The sequence below is a fragment of the Zingiber officinale genome, chromosome 7B (genome assembly GCF_018446385.1).
Source record: "Zingiber officinale cultivar Zhangliang chromosome 7B, Zo_v1.1, whole genome shotgun sequence".
NCBI lineage: Eukaryota > Viridiplantae > Streptophyta > Magnoliopsida > Zingiberales > Zingiberaceae > Zingiber > Zingiber officinale.
Window position 1 is genome coordinate 42,329,140 of NC_055999.1, and position 16,047 is coordinate 42,345,186.

The window sequence follows — 16,047 nt, forward strand, 5'->3', positions numbered from 1 at the left end:
AGTTTCAGCTTTCAACTTACTTAAGGAGAAGCTAAGTTCTGCACCATTACTTGCATTACCTAACTTTACTAAAACTTTCGAAATTGAGTGTGATGCATCAGGAATAGGTATTGGAGCTGTGCTAATACAAGAAGGTCAACCTCTTGTTTATTTTAGTGAGAAATTCAGCGGAGCAGCTTTGAACTATCTAACTTATGACAAAAAGATGTATGCATTGGTGAGAGCTTTAGAGACTTGGCAACATTACTTGTGGCCCAAAGAGTTTGTCATTCACATTGATCATGAATCATTGAAGCATTTGAGGAGCCAAAGTAAGTTGAATAGACGTCATGCAAAATGGGTGGAGTTTATTGAATCATTCTCTTATGTGATCAAATATAAACAAGGTATGGAAAATATTGTTGCAGATGCTTTGTCTCGAAGGTATACCTTGATCTCTACTTTGAACACTAAATTGTTAGGATTTGAATACATTAAAGATCTATATTCTAATGATCCTGACTTTGGAAATATTTTTGATGTTTGTGAACATGCTGTATTTGGGCAATTTTATAGACATGAGAGATTTCTTTTTAGAGTGAATAGGTTGTGTGCCCCTAATTGTTCATTAAGGGAATTATTAATCCAAGAAGCTCATGGTGGGGGACTAATGTGACATTTTAGAGTAAGAAAAACTCTAGAAGTGTTGGTAGAGCATTTCTTTTGGCCACACATGAAACGAGATGTAGTCAAGTTTTGTGAGAAGTATATTACATATAGGCAAGCAAAATCTAGATCTTTACCTCATGGATTGTATACACCTTTACCAATTCCTAGTGAACCTTGGGTTGATATTTCCATGGACTTTGTTGTAGGACTACCAAGGTCTAAATGAAGTATGAATATTTTTGTCATTGTGGATAGATTTTTCTAAAGTCGCTCATTTTATTCCTTTTAGAAAAATAAATTATACTAACCATATTGCTGATCTATTTTTTAGGGAGATTGTGCGGCTTCATGGAGTACCGAAGAGCATAGTTTTAGATCATGATGCAAAGTTCCCAAGCTACTTTTGGAAGACACTATGGGAAAAATTGGGAACAAAGCTTTTGTTTTCTATAACTTGTCATCCACAAACAGATGGATAAACTGAGGTAGTAAATTGAACTTTATCTACTTTATTGAGAGCTATCATTTAAAAGAATTTAAAATGTTGGGAAGATTGTTTACCACATGTTGAATTTGCTTATAATAGATCTGTGCATTCTACTACTAATTTTTCATCTTTTGGAGTGGTATATAGGTTCAACCCTTTAACTCCTTTATATTTGTCACCTTTGCCTATCTCTGAGTATGCCAGTTTAGATAGTACCAAAAAAGCTGAGTTTGTGAGGTAACTGCATGAAAAAGTTCAATTGCAAATTGAAAAGATGATTGAACAATATGCTACACAAGCCAATAGGGGACGAAAGAAAGTGATCTTTGAACTCGGAGATTGGGTTTGAGTTCATATGAGGAAGGAAATATTCCCTACTAAACGTCGTACTAAGTTGCATCCACGAGGAGATGGTCTATTTCAAGTCATTGCTAGAATCAATGAGAATGCATACAAGCTTGACTTACCAGGTGAGTATAATGTGAGTGCTACATTTAATGTTTCTGATATTTCTCCCTTTGATGTAGGTGATCAAGATTCGGGGATAAATCCTTTTGGGGAAAGGGGGAATGATGGAGTCAAAGAAAGAGAGCAACAAGCTAATGATATGGATCATGGTCAACCCACTATAGATATTAATGATGATCCATTATGCATCAATGGAGACCCAATTACAAGGGCTAAGGCTAGAAAGATGAAGGAAGCACTTAATGTACTAATTGAAGATGTGAAGGCCAAAACTACAATTGAAGAAGGTTTGACCAAGAGTAAGTCATTCGGCATAGTCAACCTAATTCAAACCTTAGATGAGCTTAATTAGCACTTAAGTCTCATGTCTATGTGGTAGGGATATGTGGGCTCAATTTAGACTCAATTTCTACTTTTATTTGAGTTGTAATAAAGCCATAAGCTTAAAGTGGTTAAGTAATCTACATAGGCCTTTACTAAATGAGCTTTATTTTGACCTTTTAGGGTTTTTTGGTCACCTTATAGCTATAAATAAAGGGGGTGACGGCCACACATGTATCTTTGACATATTTTTCAATCTAAAGCACGGTGAGGCTCTCACTTGTTGGTTCTTCGTTGAATTAGAACTTATCAAGACATTTCCTTGTGGCGTTCGAAGACTTATCAACCTCCATCCCAAGGTTGTGGCATCTACCATCTTCTATATCGAGATTCATGCTTTCCTAAGCATCGGGTCGAGGTTCTTTTCATCAATCTTATCGATTTAGTTCATTCTTTCTTTCTTCTTCCATTCGTTGTGGGTTCTTGAGATATCTTTCTCTTTGGATTCACATCACATGGTCTTAGTTTAGATATCTAAAATGGACCTAAATTAGACCAGCACCTAAAGTCTCTAATTGAGACTCGTCCTCATTAGAACATTCTCCTCGAGTGACTTACCTTACTTACCCATGCAAAATCACTTGACTTGTCTTTAACCCACCAGGTCTTCCCACCAATTGTCAAGTTCATAGATCTAACTAGACTTCGGCCAGCTATTAGGTCCCACTGACCAAGTCAGACTTTCCGCCAGATCGGGTTGCTCCTTAGTCTATCTAAACTTCCACACCAGCTATCAGGTCCTACAGATCTAGTTGGATTTTAGCCTGGTCTCAGGTCCTCTAGACCTGTCAAGTCCCGCACACTTGGTAATAAGGTTAGATTACACTGTTGGTATCTCAAGGTGATTTTGATGTGATCAACCAAGTTAGGTTAGGTCCTGTTGGTGTTTAACCCTGTGTCTAAGTGTGTAAGAGCTTAGGAGCACAGGAAATTGAGAAAAAGATGTAACTAGTGAGAAGGACGACATGGGAGAGAGTCGATAGGCTTAGTGTGTTCAAGGGACGATGTGCTGCGGAAGAGTACACGGACGGATGAGAAGGAGGCACGCGATGTTTCCGAGGGATGAGAAGTTGGAGTAGAAGCTTTCTCGAAGGTCGGAAGTTGGGTTCGGGTAAGCCCTATTCTGGAAAGCTGAGATCACCCTGTTGAAACCCCAAGATTGTTTTGGTGTGATCAACAAGTTAAGTGGTCATGTGTGTTTTTAACTTTGTGTCTAAGTGGGCAGGAGCTTAGGAGCACAGGTAGTCGAGCGGAAGACGCAGCTAACGAGAAGGACGACACGTGGTGCATCCGAGGGATGAGACGTTACGGAAGAGTACACCGGCGGACGAGAAGGAAGTGCGGTGGTTCCAAGGGACGAAAAGTCGGAGAGGAAGACTGCTTGGGGAGCAAGAGACGCAGCTAGCGAGAAGGTCGGCACGGGGTGCGACCGAGGGACGAATACTGTGAATGAGTACGCTGGCGGATGAGAAGGAAGCACACGACGATTTCGAGGGATGAGAAGCCGGAGCGGAAGCCTGTTCGAGAAGACCGGAAATTGGGTTCAGATGAGCCCTATTCCGGATGGAAGAAATCACCCAAGCAAGCGGAGCCTGAATGGAAGACCCAGACCGAGGCCAGCAACGCCGAGCAGAAGGCCCGGACCAAAAAGCCAACTTGGTTGACTTAGTGGTCCGGGCGCCCGGAAGTGGCTTTTTGACCAGATCGCGTCAAGCACAATCTGTTTCGTTGGGGATTAAGTTTTATCCCCCCCTCCCCCCGGCGCCCCGACCAAGGCTATAAATATAGCCTTGGTCTAGAAGCTTTTCATCAACTCAGAAATTGTGTATTCAACACTTGTGTGTCCCAGTTGTAGTTTGACTTCTATTTCTCTGTGTGTTATTGCTGTAAGAGGCTTCTCCGCCTGAATGAGATATTAGTGCGACATCTTCCTTGGATTAACAACCTCCCCGGTTGTAATCAAGTAAATCCCTGTGTGCCTCTTCTTTTCTGTTTTAATTTACTACTTTTATATTTTACAAGTGTTAGTTTAAGAAAAGTCGAGAAGGGCTTTTTGTTTTTGTTTATGCAAGCTATTCAACCCCCTTCTAGTCGTCCGCTGCGATCCAACAAGTGGTATCAGAGCAAAGTACGCCTCAGGAGGACTAACCGCCGACTGAAGCAACGAGATGGTCGGAGCTAACCTCTATCCACCAACTTTCGAGGAGGAGTTTGCATTTTGGAAGCGACGGATACATATATTTTTTAAAATAGATTTTGATTTAATGTTAATAATGAAATATGGTTATAAAGCACCGAAGAATACAAACGGAGAGGAAATCGAGAAACGCCTCTGGACCAAAAAGCAACGTGATGATTTTACATCAAATGGTAAGGCTGAGTTTCACCTTTTAAGCGTACTACCGGTTGAAGATCTTGACAAAATCGACGACTATCAGAGTGCAAAAGAACTTTGGGAAAATTTCTTAAAGCTCCATGAAGAACCCACAAAAGCCGCATCTAACTCCTCAATGGATACCCAGTCATCATCGGAGGAATCTGAAACCGAGAAAATCGCCGAAACAGCCTTAATAGCCGAGTACCTACCAGAAGATGAAGTAAGCTCATCCTTAATGAACATAAAGAGCATCGATGAAGGGGGAGAGTCTTCGGAAGATAGCAGCTTAACAGGGGGAGCATTAGCAAGCGACAAGGTAAGTCAGGTATGCTTTCTACCACCTGACCAAATGTTCAAATTTGTAAAGTTTTTAACTAAAGACTGTTACCTGCTAGAAAAAGAAAATAAAGAATTGAAATTAATTCTACATAAATCTTGTCTGTTAGAAGATTTTAAAAAATTAGAATTAGAAAATGAAAAATTGAAACTAGAAAATGATAATATGAAAGTACAAGTAATTAACTTGAAAACCCGTGCATGCTCATCTAATTTTAGAAAATTTAATAATCTAAATTGGTATTTTAGATATCACAAGGGACAAATTAGAAATATTTCAAAGAAATATGTCCCTAGGAAATTTCTGGTTAATCCAGTTGGCTGGAACCTATATTGGGTTCCTAAGTCTTGCTTAATCTAACTTTTTATCAGATTTAGCGCTTTCAGTGAGAAAACTAAACAGTGAGTTTCTTTATGAGGCTTTGTCTAAGGAAGTGGTTGTTGCTCCAATAACTAAGAAGGTCTAGTGCCTCGCCATGACCTGGAAGCTAAAATATTGAAATAAAATGTTTAATTAACTTTCTGATAAAGCATTAAGGTTGAAATTTAATAATGTTTTAAAAAGTCTTTTAAACATTTTTTTACTTAGAAATTCTTAAATTTTTTCATAAAACTTTTACTTAGAAAAATAAGTTAAAAGTTCTTCTGAAATTAGAAATTTCTGCTTAAATTTTTACTTAGAAAAATTTTAATTTTTTTTTTTCAAAATTTCCTAAGTCAGAATTTTTTTGAAAATTCTCTCACTTAAAGGCTTACTTAGAAAATTTTCTTACTTAGAGTTTTTTACTTAGAAAATTCTTCTTACTTAAAGTGTTACTTAGAAATTTTTTAACTTAGAATATTTTTCATTGAAAATTATTGCAAAATTTTTTAAGTTTCAAATTTTGTTACCCTTAGAGTTTTCTTAGAACCTCAATTTTTTATGCGATCAAAGGGGGAGAAGGAAAAGTATAAGTCTAGGGGGAGGTAGTCTAAATTTAAATTTTCTATCTTTTTTGTACTTTATTACAAAATTAGTTAGTTTATTTTTATGTCTATTTACCCTAGCTTAACTTGGGTTGCTCACATTAAAAAGGGGGAGATTGTTGGAACCCCAAGATTGTTTTGGTGCGATCAACAAGTTAAGTTAGGTTCTGTGTGTTTTTAACCTTGTGTCTAAGTGTGCAGGAGCTTAGGAGCACAAGTAGTCGAGCGGAAGACGCAGCTAATGAGAAGGATGGCACGCGGTGCGTCCGAGGGATGAGGCGCTGCGGAAGAGTACACCGGTGGACAAGAAGGAAACGTGCGGTGGTTCTGAGAGATGAGAAGCTGGAGCGGAAGACTGCTCGGGGAGCAAGAGACGCAGCTAGCAAGAAGGTCGGCATGGGGTGCGACCGAGGGACGAAGACTGCGGATGAGTACGTTGGCGGACGAGAAGAAAGCACGCGATGATTCCGAGGGACGAGAAGTCGGAGCGGAAGTCTGCTCGAAAAGACCGAAAGTTGGGTGTAACGCCCCGACCCTCCTGCTCAAGGGACGGGGGTTACTTTACTTACTTACTTATTATTAATATGCTTTCTACTTAAAACAGCGGAAGTCTTGTTTATAGTATATATATTTTTTTTGTAACTTTTCTTTTGCTTTTCAAATCATCATCACTAACTACCTATCATATAAAATCACATAGCATGCTTAACATAAATTTAAGCCATAATACTAATAAACATGATGAAATGTCATGGAGTCATGAAATAATGACATAAGCATAATTCTTATTAAATAAAAGCAGGTCTTTTTCTTTTAGCCGAGCCACTACTACACACATCCTTCTTGCCCCTCCTGCTGCTCCCTTAGTATATCCATTCCTTGTCTTTATCTGTGGTACAAGGAAAGTAAGCTATGAGCACACAAGGCTCAGTAAGATCCTTCCTACTCACAAAAACCGTAGAGCATAGCATATTCATAAGGCATAAAGCATAAAGACAACTCATCATATCATGTATAGAAGCATCATATAGTAACATAATCGTAAGGTATCATGGCATATCATGACAAAATCATAAAGTGCATCCTAGCATAGCATCACATAATCATAAGTATCATAGCATAACATGGCATAATCATAAAGTGCATCCTAACATAACATAACATAATCATAAGTATTATAGCATAACATGGCATAATCATAAAGTGCATCCTAACATAACATAACATAATCATAAGTATCATCCGAGATGACTTTCAAAAACATGTATCATGACAAATATATTCAACATGTCTTTTGAAAACTTATTACATACATACTTAAATATAATCTCAACATGATCAGGGCCCCGGTTTGTACCACATACATAAATGCGCGCGTCCTATGTAGGTCCAAGGTAGCAAGTCTTGAACTCTACAAGGCATACATACTAGGCTCGTTTCTTAGTCCATCGACCTAGGGGCACTTAGGAGCTCATCCCTAACGAGGCCCGTTTCTTAGTTCATCGACCCCTGGGCGCTTATGGAGCCCACCCTTGGTACAAGCCATATAAAGTAAAGTAGCATGTCATACATATCATGGTTCTTATCATTTCATGCATATCATATTTCTTAACATATCATAAACATGCATAATTTGGGCACACAACTCCTCATAATAGCATGCATAAGTTTGGGCACACAGCACTTCATAAAAACATGCATAACTTGGGCACACAGCTTATCATAATAGCATGCATAATTTGGGCACACAGCACATCATGATCACATGCATAATTGTGGGTACACAGCACATCATAAGGGTTATTAACATGTATAGGTCATGAGCATACATAAATAAACATAGAAGCATAGCAAGTTCTTATCATAACATGTAGCATTACATGTGAGACACATAGTAATCATAATTAGGTCTCTAACCCTAAAATCATATAGTGGCCGAAACATATAATTGTAGCTTAGGTTAACCATCAACATACAAGCATGTGAACCCTAAACCAATATCATATCATACTTCATAAGGAACATCATAAGCATGTTTAGTTTAGGTTCTAGGTTTCCTAAGCTTATAAACCTATCATGGTCGAATCTTATCAAGCTTTTCATTTGGTTAAAATCAACATACAAGCATGTGAACTTTAAACCAATATCATATCATAGATCATGAGGAACATCATAAGCATGTATGGTTTAGGTTCTAGGTTTCCTAAGCTTATAAACTTATCATGGCCGAATCTTATCAAACATTTCATTTGGTTAAAATCAACACACAAGCATGTGAACTCTAAACCAATATCATATCATATATCATGAGGAACATCATAAGCATGTATGGTTTAGGTTCTAGGTTTCCTAAGCTTATAAACCTATTATGGCCGAACCTTATCAAGCATTTCATTTGGTTAAAATCAACACACAAGCATGTGAACTCTATACCAATATCATATCATATATCATGAGGAACATCATAAGCATGTATGGTTTAGGTTCTAGGTTTCCTAAGCTTATAAACCTATCATGGCCGAACCTTATCAAGCATTTCATTTGGTTAAAATCAACATTCAAGCATGTGAACTCTAAACCAATATCATATCATATATCATGAGGAACATCATAAGCATTTATGGTTTAGATTCTAGGTTTCCTAAGCTTGTAACTTATTATGGCCGAATCTTGTGAGCTATGTAACTAGGTTTCATGTGGCATAAAAGCATGGAAACCCTAACCTATTTTCATAGCATTTATTACCAAGAACATCATGAGCATGTATAGTTCAAATTTTAGGTTTTCCTAGGCTTATAACCTTGTTGTGGCCGAAAGGTTCATGGAGCATGAAATAAGGTTCTAACTAACTTACAAGCATGAGTATGCCATATTAATTTCTTTTCTTGTCCTAGGGAGAATCATGGCATGCTTAGTTTAGGTTTAAAGATTTCCTAGGCCCTTAGTCCTACCATGGCCGAATGTTACAAGCATGAAATAAAGTTCATTTCAACATACAAGCATGAGCATATCATGTTAACTTCATATTTTATCTTAAGAAAGATCATGGCATGCTTAAATTAGGTTTAAAGCTCTCCTAAGGCCTTAATCTTATCATGTCCGAAAGTTGAAAGGGAGATATCTTATTTCCAAGCAACATACAAGTATGAGAAATATTAACAACTCTCTTATCATAAGGTATATATATATCGTAAAAACAAAGGAAGCATGTTTAGTTTAAGTCTTAAGCTTACCTAGCTCTTTTATTCATGCTTGGTCGAGAGTCTAGGGACATGAATCTAAATTCTAATCCAACATTCTAGCATAGAAACATCAGATAAATCCCTTACCATAAGATACATGTTACAAAAAATACATTGAGCATACTTAGTTGGGTCTTAATGTTTCCTAGGTCCTTCTTTTTCTTATTTTCCTTTTTCTTTGTCTTGGCCGAAAATCCCATGAAGAGATCCTAGGTTTTTAAGCAACCTAATCTCATGGAAAAATACATAAACTATTGTACCACAAGTGAGGGAAACTTACATAGTTTTCGCTTGTTGATCCTTAAGGAAGTGGTACCCTTGTGAGGAGGGAGGAGAAGTTTCTCTTCCTACTTTCCCTTTTTGTTTTTCTTCTTCTTGTATGAGGTAGACCTTGAGACTCCTTGCTAGTATTTGTTTTCCCTTAGAGAGAAAACCTAAACTCGGCTTTTGGAGATGAGGGATGAGAGCTCTAGTTCTTGGTGGAGAAGGGAAAGAGGATGAGGAAGAAGAAGATTTAGAATTTCCCTTTCTCTTTTCTCCTCTAATCCTTTTTATTCATCATGGGAAGGATTCTTGTCCCCATTCATCCCCCCCCCCCCCCCCTTTAACTTCTCTTTAATTCCCACGAAAATGAGAAGGGAGAGAGGAGAGGAAGGCAATTCACCTTTTGCTTGCTTCTTCTCTTAACCAAGAGGAAGAGGAGGTAAGCCACTTGGTTTTCTCTTGCTCTCTTCTTAGTTTTCTTTTATTTTCTCCTCACCTTTAACTAAATTTTTCATTCCTTCCTATCCACATATCATTCATTATCCTAGTGGTTATCATACATCAATTTATCTTCATTATTTGTGGGAGGTTCAAGGTTCAAACCTTGACTTCTCCTTCTTTTTATTTCTATTATTTCTTTTTGATTCCTCTTACTTTCATGCTCTAAAGAAAATACTATCCATATACTTATCTTATAATTTCGTGGGTGTTACATTGGGTTCAGGTGAGCCCTATTCCGGATGACAGAAATCACCCAAGCAAGTGGAGCCGGAATGGAGGACCCGGACTGAGGCAAGAAACACCGGACCAAAAGGCCCGGACCAGAAAGTCGGCCAGGTTGACTTAGTGGTCCGGGCACTCGGATCCATTCCGAGCGCCCAGACTGTTCGGGCGCCCAGAACCATTCCGAGCGCCCGAAGGTTGATTTTTGACCGGATCGCATCAAGCACGATACGTTTCGTTGGGGATAAAGTTTTATCCCCCCAGAGCGCCCGGAACCCCTTCGGGGCGCCCCAACCGAGGCTATAAATATAGCCTTGGTCCAGAAGCTTTTCATCAATCCAAGCAATTCATTCATTCAACACTTGTGCGCTTTATTTGTAGTTTAGCTTCTCTATTTTGCGCTTCATTGCTGTAAGAAGCTTCTCCGCCTGAAGGAGTACTAGTGCGATATTTTCCTTGGATTAACAACCTTCCCGGTTGTAACCAAGTCAAATCTTTGTGAGCCTCGTCTTTTACTTTCTGCTAATTTATTTTATGCAAATGTTAGTTTAAGAAAAGTCGAGAAGGGTTTTGTTTTTATTATTTGCAGGCTATCCAACCCCCCTTCTAGCCGGTCGTCGTGATCCAACACACCCAAGTGGAGCCGGAGCCAGAGCGGAAGACCCGAACCTAAGCGAGCAGAGTCGGAGCAAGAACCCGGGCCTTGAATCTTATCCGGATTACATCAAATGTGATCTGTTGTGGCAGGGATAAAGTTTTTTCCCCCTCCAGGCGCCTGGAACCCTTCTAGATGCCCCGACTAAGGTTATAAATATAGCCATAGTCCCAGAAGCTAAAAAAACAACTGAAAAAGAGAGAAACAACACTTGTAATCATTTACTTGTCTATTTAGCTTCGTGATTGTGAGCTTTGATTGTTGTAAGAGGCTTCTCTGCCCGAAGGAGACAATATTAAACTTTTCATCAACCTTGGATTAACAACCTCCCATTTGTAACTAAGTAAATAGTTATGCCTCTTCTTTTATCTAATTAGTTTTTATTTGTTTTATACAAGTGTTAATATTGGTAAAGCTACAAGTCGAGAAAGGATTTTTTATTTTCTTATTGGGCAGGCTATTCACCCTCCTCTAGCTGGCCGCTCGGGATCTAACAAGTGGTACCAGAGCGAGGTGGCTTTAGGAGGACTAACCGTCGAACAAAGCACATGAGATGGTCGGATCGAGCATTACCAACCAAAATTCGAGGGGGAATTCATGAACTGGAAGAAAATGATGGAGGTATTTTTTAAGACAGATTTTGATTTATCTTGATAATGGAATTTGATTTTGCAGCACCTGAAGGCAAAGAAAAACACCAATGGACAAAGAAAGAGCAAACTGATTTCATGGTAAATGACAAACCAGAGTTTCATCTGCTAAGTATTTTACCGCCATAAGAAGTCAACTGGATCGAAACTTACAAGTCTGCCAAGGAGCTCTATGAGAAATTCTTGGAACTACATGAAGGAACCTTGGAGGCAAAACTCACGAGATGGGATCTGCTCATAAACTATATCAGCAATATCAAACTAGAAGAATGTGAAACAGTTGCATACCTTCACTCAAAGATCAAGGAGCTCATCACCATACTCATGAATCTCGTAGAAAAGGTAAGCAATTGAGATTCACTAAGGTACGCGTTTAATGCATTCCTTAGAAATACTGAATGAGCATCATTAATAGATGCCTATTATATATTAAAGGATCTAGAAACTAATAATTTAGAAGAATTATTTTCAACTTTTGAAGTCCATAAAACAAGATGTGTAGATCTGAAGAAGGAGCCAAAGCACAACATTGCCTTAAAAGCAAAGATGGACGAACAAGATTCAGAATCTTCTCTCGATGATGACGAAACGACATTAATGGTAAGTAGATTTAAAAAATTATTTAAATCTAACAAATTTAATAAAATGCAAGGTATAAGAAGAAATAGAAAAGTAAGATGTTACCATTGCAATGAAGAAGGGCATGTTAAAGATAACTGCCTAAAATTGAAGAACAAGGGCATGGACAAGGAAAAGAACAAGAAGTCAGCTTGACCTAAGTATAATCTAAAGGCGACGTGGGATGCCACATCATCCGAATCAGAGATCGAAGTCATCGCCGAACTTGCGTTAGTAGCAAGTCATCAAAAAGATGAAGACGAAGCAAGCTCGTCCTAAATGAGCATCGAGAGCATTAATGAAGGGGAAGCGATATTGGAAGAAAGCAATACTTCAGGGAGAGATTCAGATAACGGGATCAACAAGGTAAGTCAGGTGTGATCTCTTCCTCCTAATAAGTTATTCAAATTTGTAAAGTTGTTATCAAAGAGTTGTTGTATGTTAGAAAAAGGAAATAAAGAATTAAAATCAATTTTAGCTATTACTTGTCGATTAGAGGGCTTCGATAAAATTAAAAATGAGAATGAAAAATTGCATAAAGAAATGGATAACTTGAAAAATCATACATGTTCTAATAATCAAAATATTAGAAAATACAATGATTTAAATTGACACTTCAAATATCATAAGGGACAAATTAGAAAAATTTCATAGACATATATTCCTAAGAAATTTTTAATTAACCCAGTAGGAAGGAACCTATATTGGGTTCCAAAATTATATTTGAATTAAATGTCTTTAAAATTAGAGCTTCCAGAGAGAAAATTAAATGTTTAATTTATTTAAGAGACTTTGTCTAGAAAGTGGCAGTTGCTCTAATAACCAAGAAGGTCTAGTGTCTCGCCATAGTCTGGAAGTCAATTACTGAAATGAATATTTAATTGACTAACTGTTAAACATTTAATTATAATTAGATAATGCTTTTAATGTTTGTCAAAATTCCACAAGAAATTAGTTAGATTTTTTTTCTTATCACTCATCTATAAAAAATTAAATTATGAATTGTTTATCTCACATAATGCTTTTAAATTTTTGGTAAATAGTTAGAAAATTTTCAAGTCCTTGTTAATTTTTTTTTTTGCAAAACATTTCAAAGTTTTTTTTTTAAAAAAAACTCATAGTTTTTTTCTTAAACTTTCATATTTTTTTAAGTAACCCTTAGACTTTTTATCATTGTTAAGTAGAATTTTTTTGATACCATATTTTTAATGTGATTAAAAGGGGGAGTAATAAAGATTAAGTATAGGGGAGGGTAGTATTTCAAATTTTAATTTTTACACTTAATTTTTGTACTTACAAATCTTTTTTTAATTATAATTGCTATTTGTTTACTTTAACTTAACTTGAGTTTGATCATATTAAAAAGGGGAAGATTGTTGGTACTCCAAGATGATTTTAATGTGATCAACCAAGTTAGGTTAGGTCTTGTTGGTATTTAACCTTATGTCTAAGTATGCAAGAGCTTAGGAGCACAAGAAGTCGAGCAAAAGTGAAAAGGACAACACGGGAGAGAGCCAATGGGCTCGGTGCATTCGAGGGACGAGGTGCTACAGAAGAGTACGCGGGTGGATAAGAAGGAGACACACGACATTTTCGAGGGATGAGAAGCCAGAGCAGAAGTTTGCTCGAAGGCCAGAAGTTGAGTTTGGGAGAGTCCTATTCTGGAAGGCCTAGATCACCCAAGCAGAGCCAGAGCCGGAGTGGAAGACCTGGACCTAAGTGAGTAGAGCCGGAGCAAGAACCTGGACCAAACAAGTTAACGAGTTGTTAACTTGGGTCCGGGTGCCTGGACTAAATCCAGGCGCCCGAACGGTCCAAGCGCCCAGACCTTGAATCTTATTCGGATTGTGTCAAATGCGATCTTTTATGACAGGAATAAAGTTAATTTTATCCCCCTCTAGGTGCCTGGAACCCTTCTAGGCGCCCTGACCAGGACTATAAATGCAGCCCTCGTCCTAGAAGCTGAAAAACAACTGAAAAAGAGAGAAACAACACTTGTAATCGTTTACTTGTCTATTTAGCTTCGTGATTGTGAGCTTTGATTGTTGTAAGAGGCTTCTCTACCCAAAGGAGAAAATATTGAGTTTTTCATCATCCTTATATTAATAATCTCTCCGGTTATAGTCAAGTAAATAGTTGTGCCTCTTCTTTTCTCTATTTAGTTTTTATTTATTTTATACAAGTGTTAATATTGGTAAAACTATAAGTCGAAAAAAGTTTTTTTGTTTTCTTACTGAGAGCCTTGGCGCAACGGTAAAGTTGTTTCTTTGTGACCAATAGGTCACAGGTTCGAATCTTGGAAACAACCTCTTGCAAAAAAGCAGGGTAAGGTTGCGTATAATGGATCCTTCCCCGGACCCCACATAGCGGGAGCTTCGTGCACCGGACTGCCCTTTATTGGGAAGACTACTTACCCCCTTTAGCCAGCCACCGGGGATCCAACATACACCACACCAAATTTTAATTCATTTGTTATTCATCAAAACTTAAGTTTGGCCATTGGTGCTAATTGCACCAACAGGATGACTCCAAACACCTCCAATATGCCAGATTAGTCGAACATTGACAGCGAAGCGGATAACAACTTAGCCCAGTGGAGGCGTCCCAAATCCACCACATTAGCAAGAATAGTCACTTCGACTAGTAGGTTATAAAACGAGCCCTTGAGCTCTAAGTTTAGATAACACACTCTATAATTTCCATTTCCAAATCGATTTTACGATTCTTGCTTGTAAATGCTATAAGAGGCTACTCTGCTTCCAATCATTGTTAAAGGAGCTTGAGAGTGCACTTTATATTACCTTAAATTAGGAACCACTCATATTGCAAATCAAGTAAATCCGTAGTCTCCTTACTTTCTTTTATGCATTAAATTTATTGTTAATTAGTGTGTCCTTGCAAAGCAATTAGCAAGATAAGTTGTAAAGTTTTATTTGTAGACTATTTATCCTCTTCTAGCCGGTCCACTAACCCTAATATGCAGCAGTTAAGATTTGAATCTTAGATCCCTTGGTTATCTATTGAAGGACCTAATCATTATACCATTACCTCCGGCTACATGGATCTCTATTTTTATTAATAATCAAGGTATCTAGTTTTTTGAATTGACTAATTCTGGAGGTGATCGGCTTAGTTCTAAAGAAGTTTTCCATTAGCCATTAGGATAAATCGAGAAGCACTCATGGAGGTCATCTAAATGACCAACATTCTTCGGCTGGCTGCACAGATCTTTACTTGAACTCCAAGTGAGTTGATTGTATAGGAAATGAGTTAGAAGTATCAAAAATGAACTCGACCCCCCTCCTAACCAGACTCGAGTTAATCTAAAAAAATTAAGCTCAGGGTGGGTATTTTCAGGTTCGGATTGAATTTAGGCTGATCTAAATTTAGGATTTAAGATTTTTTTAGAGTTAAATTAAATTTTATTTTAAAAATTAAAATATTTTATGTACATAAATAACTAAATGTAGTATAATAATGATGAAATATGAAAAAAAAAAGAAACATTATAAAAAATAATAAAAAAGAGATTTTTTTTCTTGATTAGGTTGGTTGATCGAATTATCCAGATTCAGATTTAGATCGTTTAGATTGATTTTAAGTTCAGATTCAGATTTCAGATTGAATTTTTTTTATAATAGATTTTCAATCTGATTCGAACCTATTTAATCCAGCCGTATTGACATATAATGAGGGGATACTTTTTGCTCCCCGGTTCACCGCGCCGTGTGTCTTTCCGGTTCGAACCTTTCATGCGACAAGTTAAACCCCCACCACGCTCGAGAAACAGAAGGCTCCTCGCTTCGTTCGCTGTAGTCTGGAAGGAGAAGACCCCTGCGGCGATCGAGAGTAGCGATGGCGGCAGGAACGGTGTCGAAGGTTTCGGACGATTTCGGGATGGCTTCCGATCGAAACAAAGCTATGGCTTTTGCTCTCTTCAAGCGCCTCTCTCTCGATCCGGTAATCTCAGATTTCCATCGTCGTTAGGGTTTTTGTGCTTCCCTTCATTTGTCTCTTAAGGAAAAACCAAGCTTCACTCTCTCTCATATTTTTTATTTTGACATATGCGTGTGGCTAGGCTGGATATTTGGTAGAATGATAACGAAATTAGTTGCCTTTCAGTTCACATTTAGTACAAAATTTTACTTAATTATTTAGGTTTATTTCACTATATGAATTTGAAAATGACGCATATGGTTTTCTTTTTCGTTTTGATCATCATAAAATTTGAA

At 37.7% G+C, this 16,047-nt stretch overlaps 1 protein-coding gene across 1 annotated transcript in view; it reads left to right on the plus strand.

Moving 5' to 3' along the window:
- The first annotated feature begins 15,596 nt into the window (after positions 1-15,596).
- The window catches only part of LOC122005699 (aminoacyl tRNA synthase complex-interacting multifunctional protein 1-like), a 28,688-nt gene continuing 28,237 nt past the window's right edge, over positions 15,597-16,047 (plus strand). Inside the window, exon 1 of the mRNA XM_042560822.1 lies at positions 15,597-15,775. Within this exon, the coding sequence (XP_042416756.1) occupies positions 15,671-15,775 (105 nt within the window). The 5' untranslated portion in view covers positions 15,597-15,670. The remainder of the gene's footprint in view (positions 15,776-16,047) is intronic.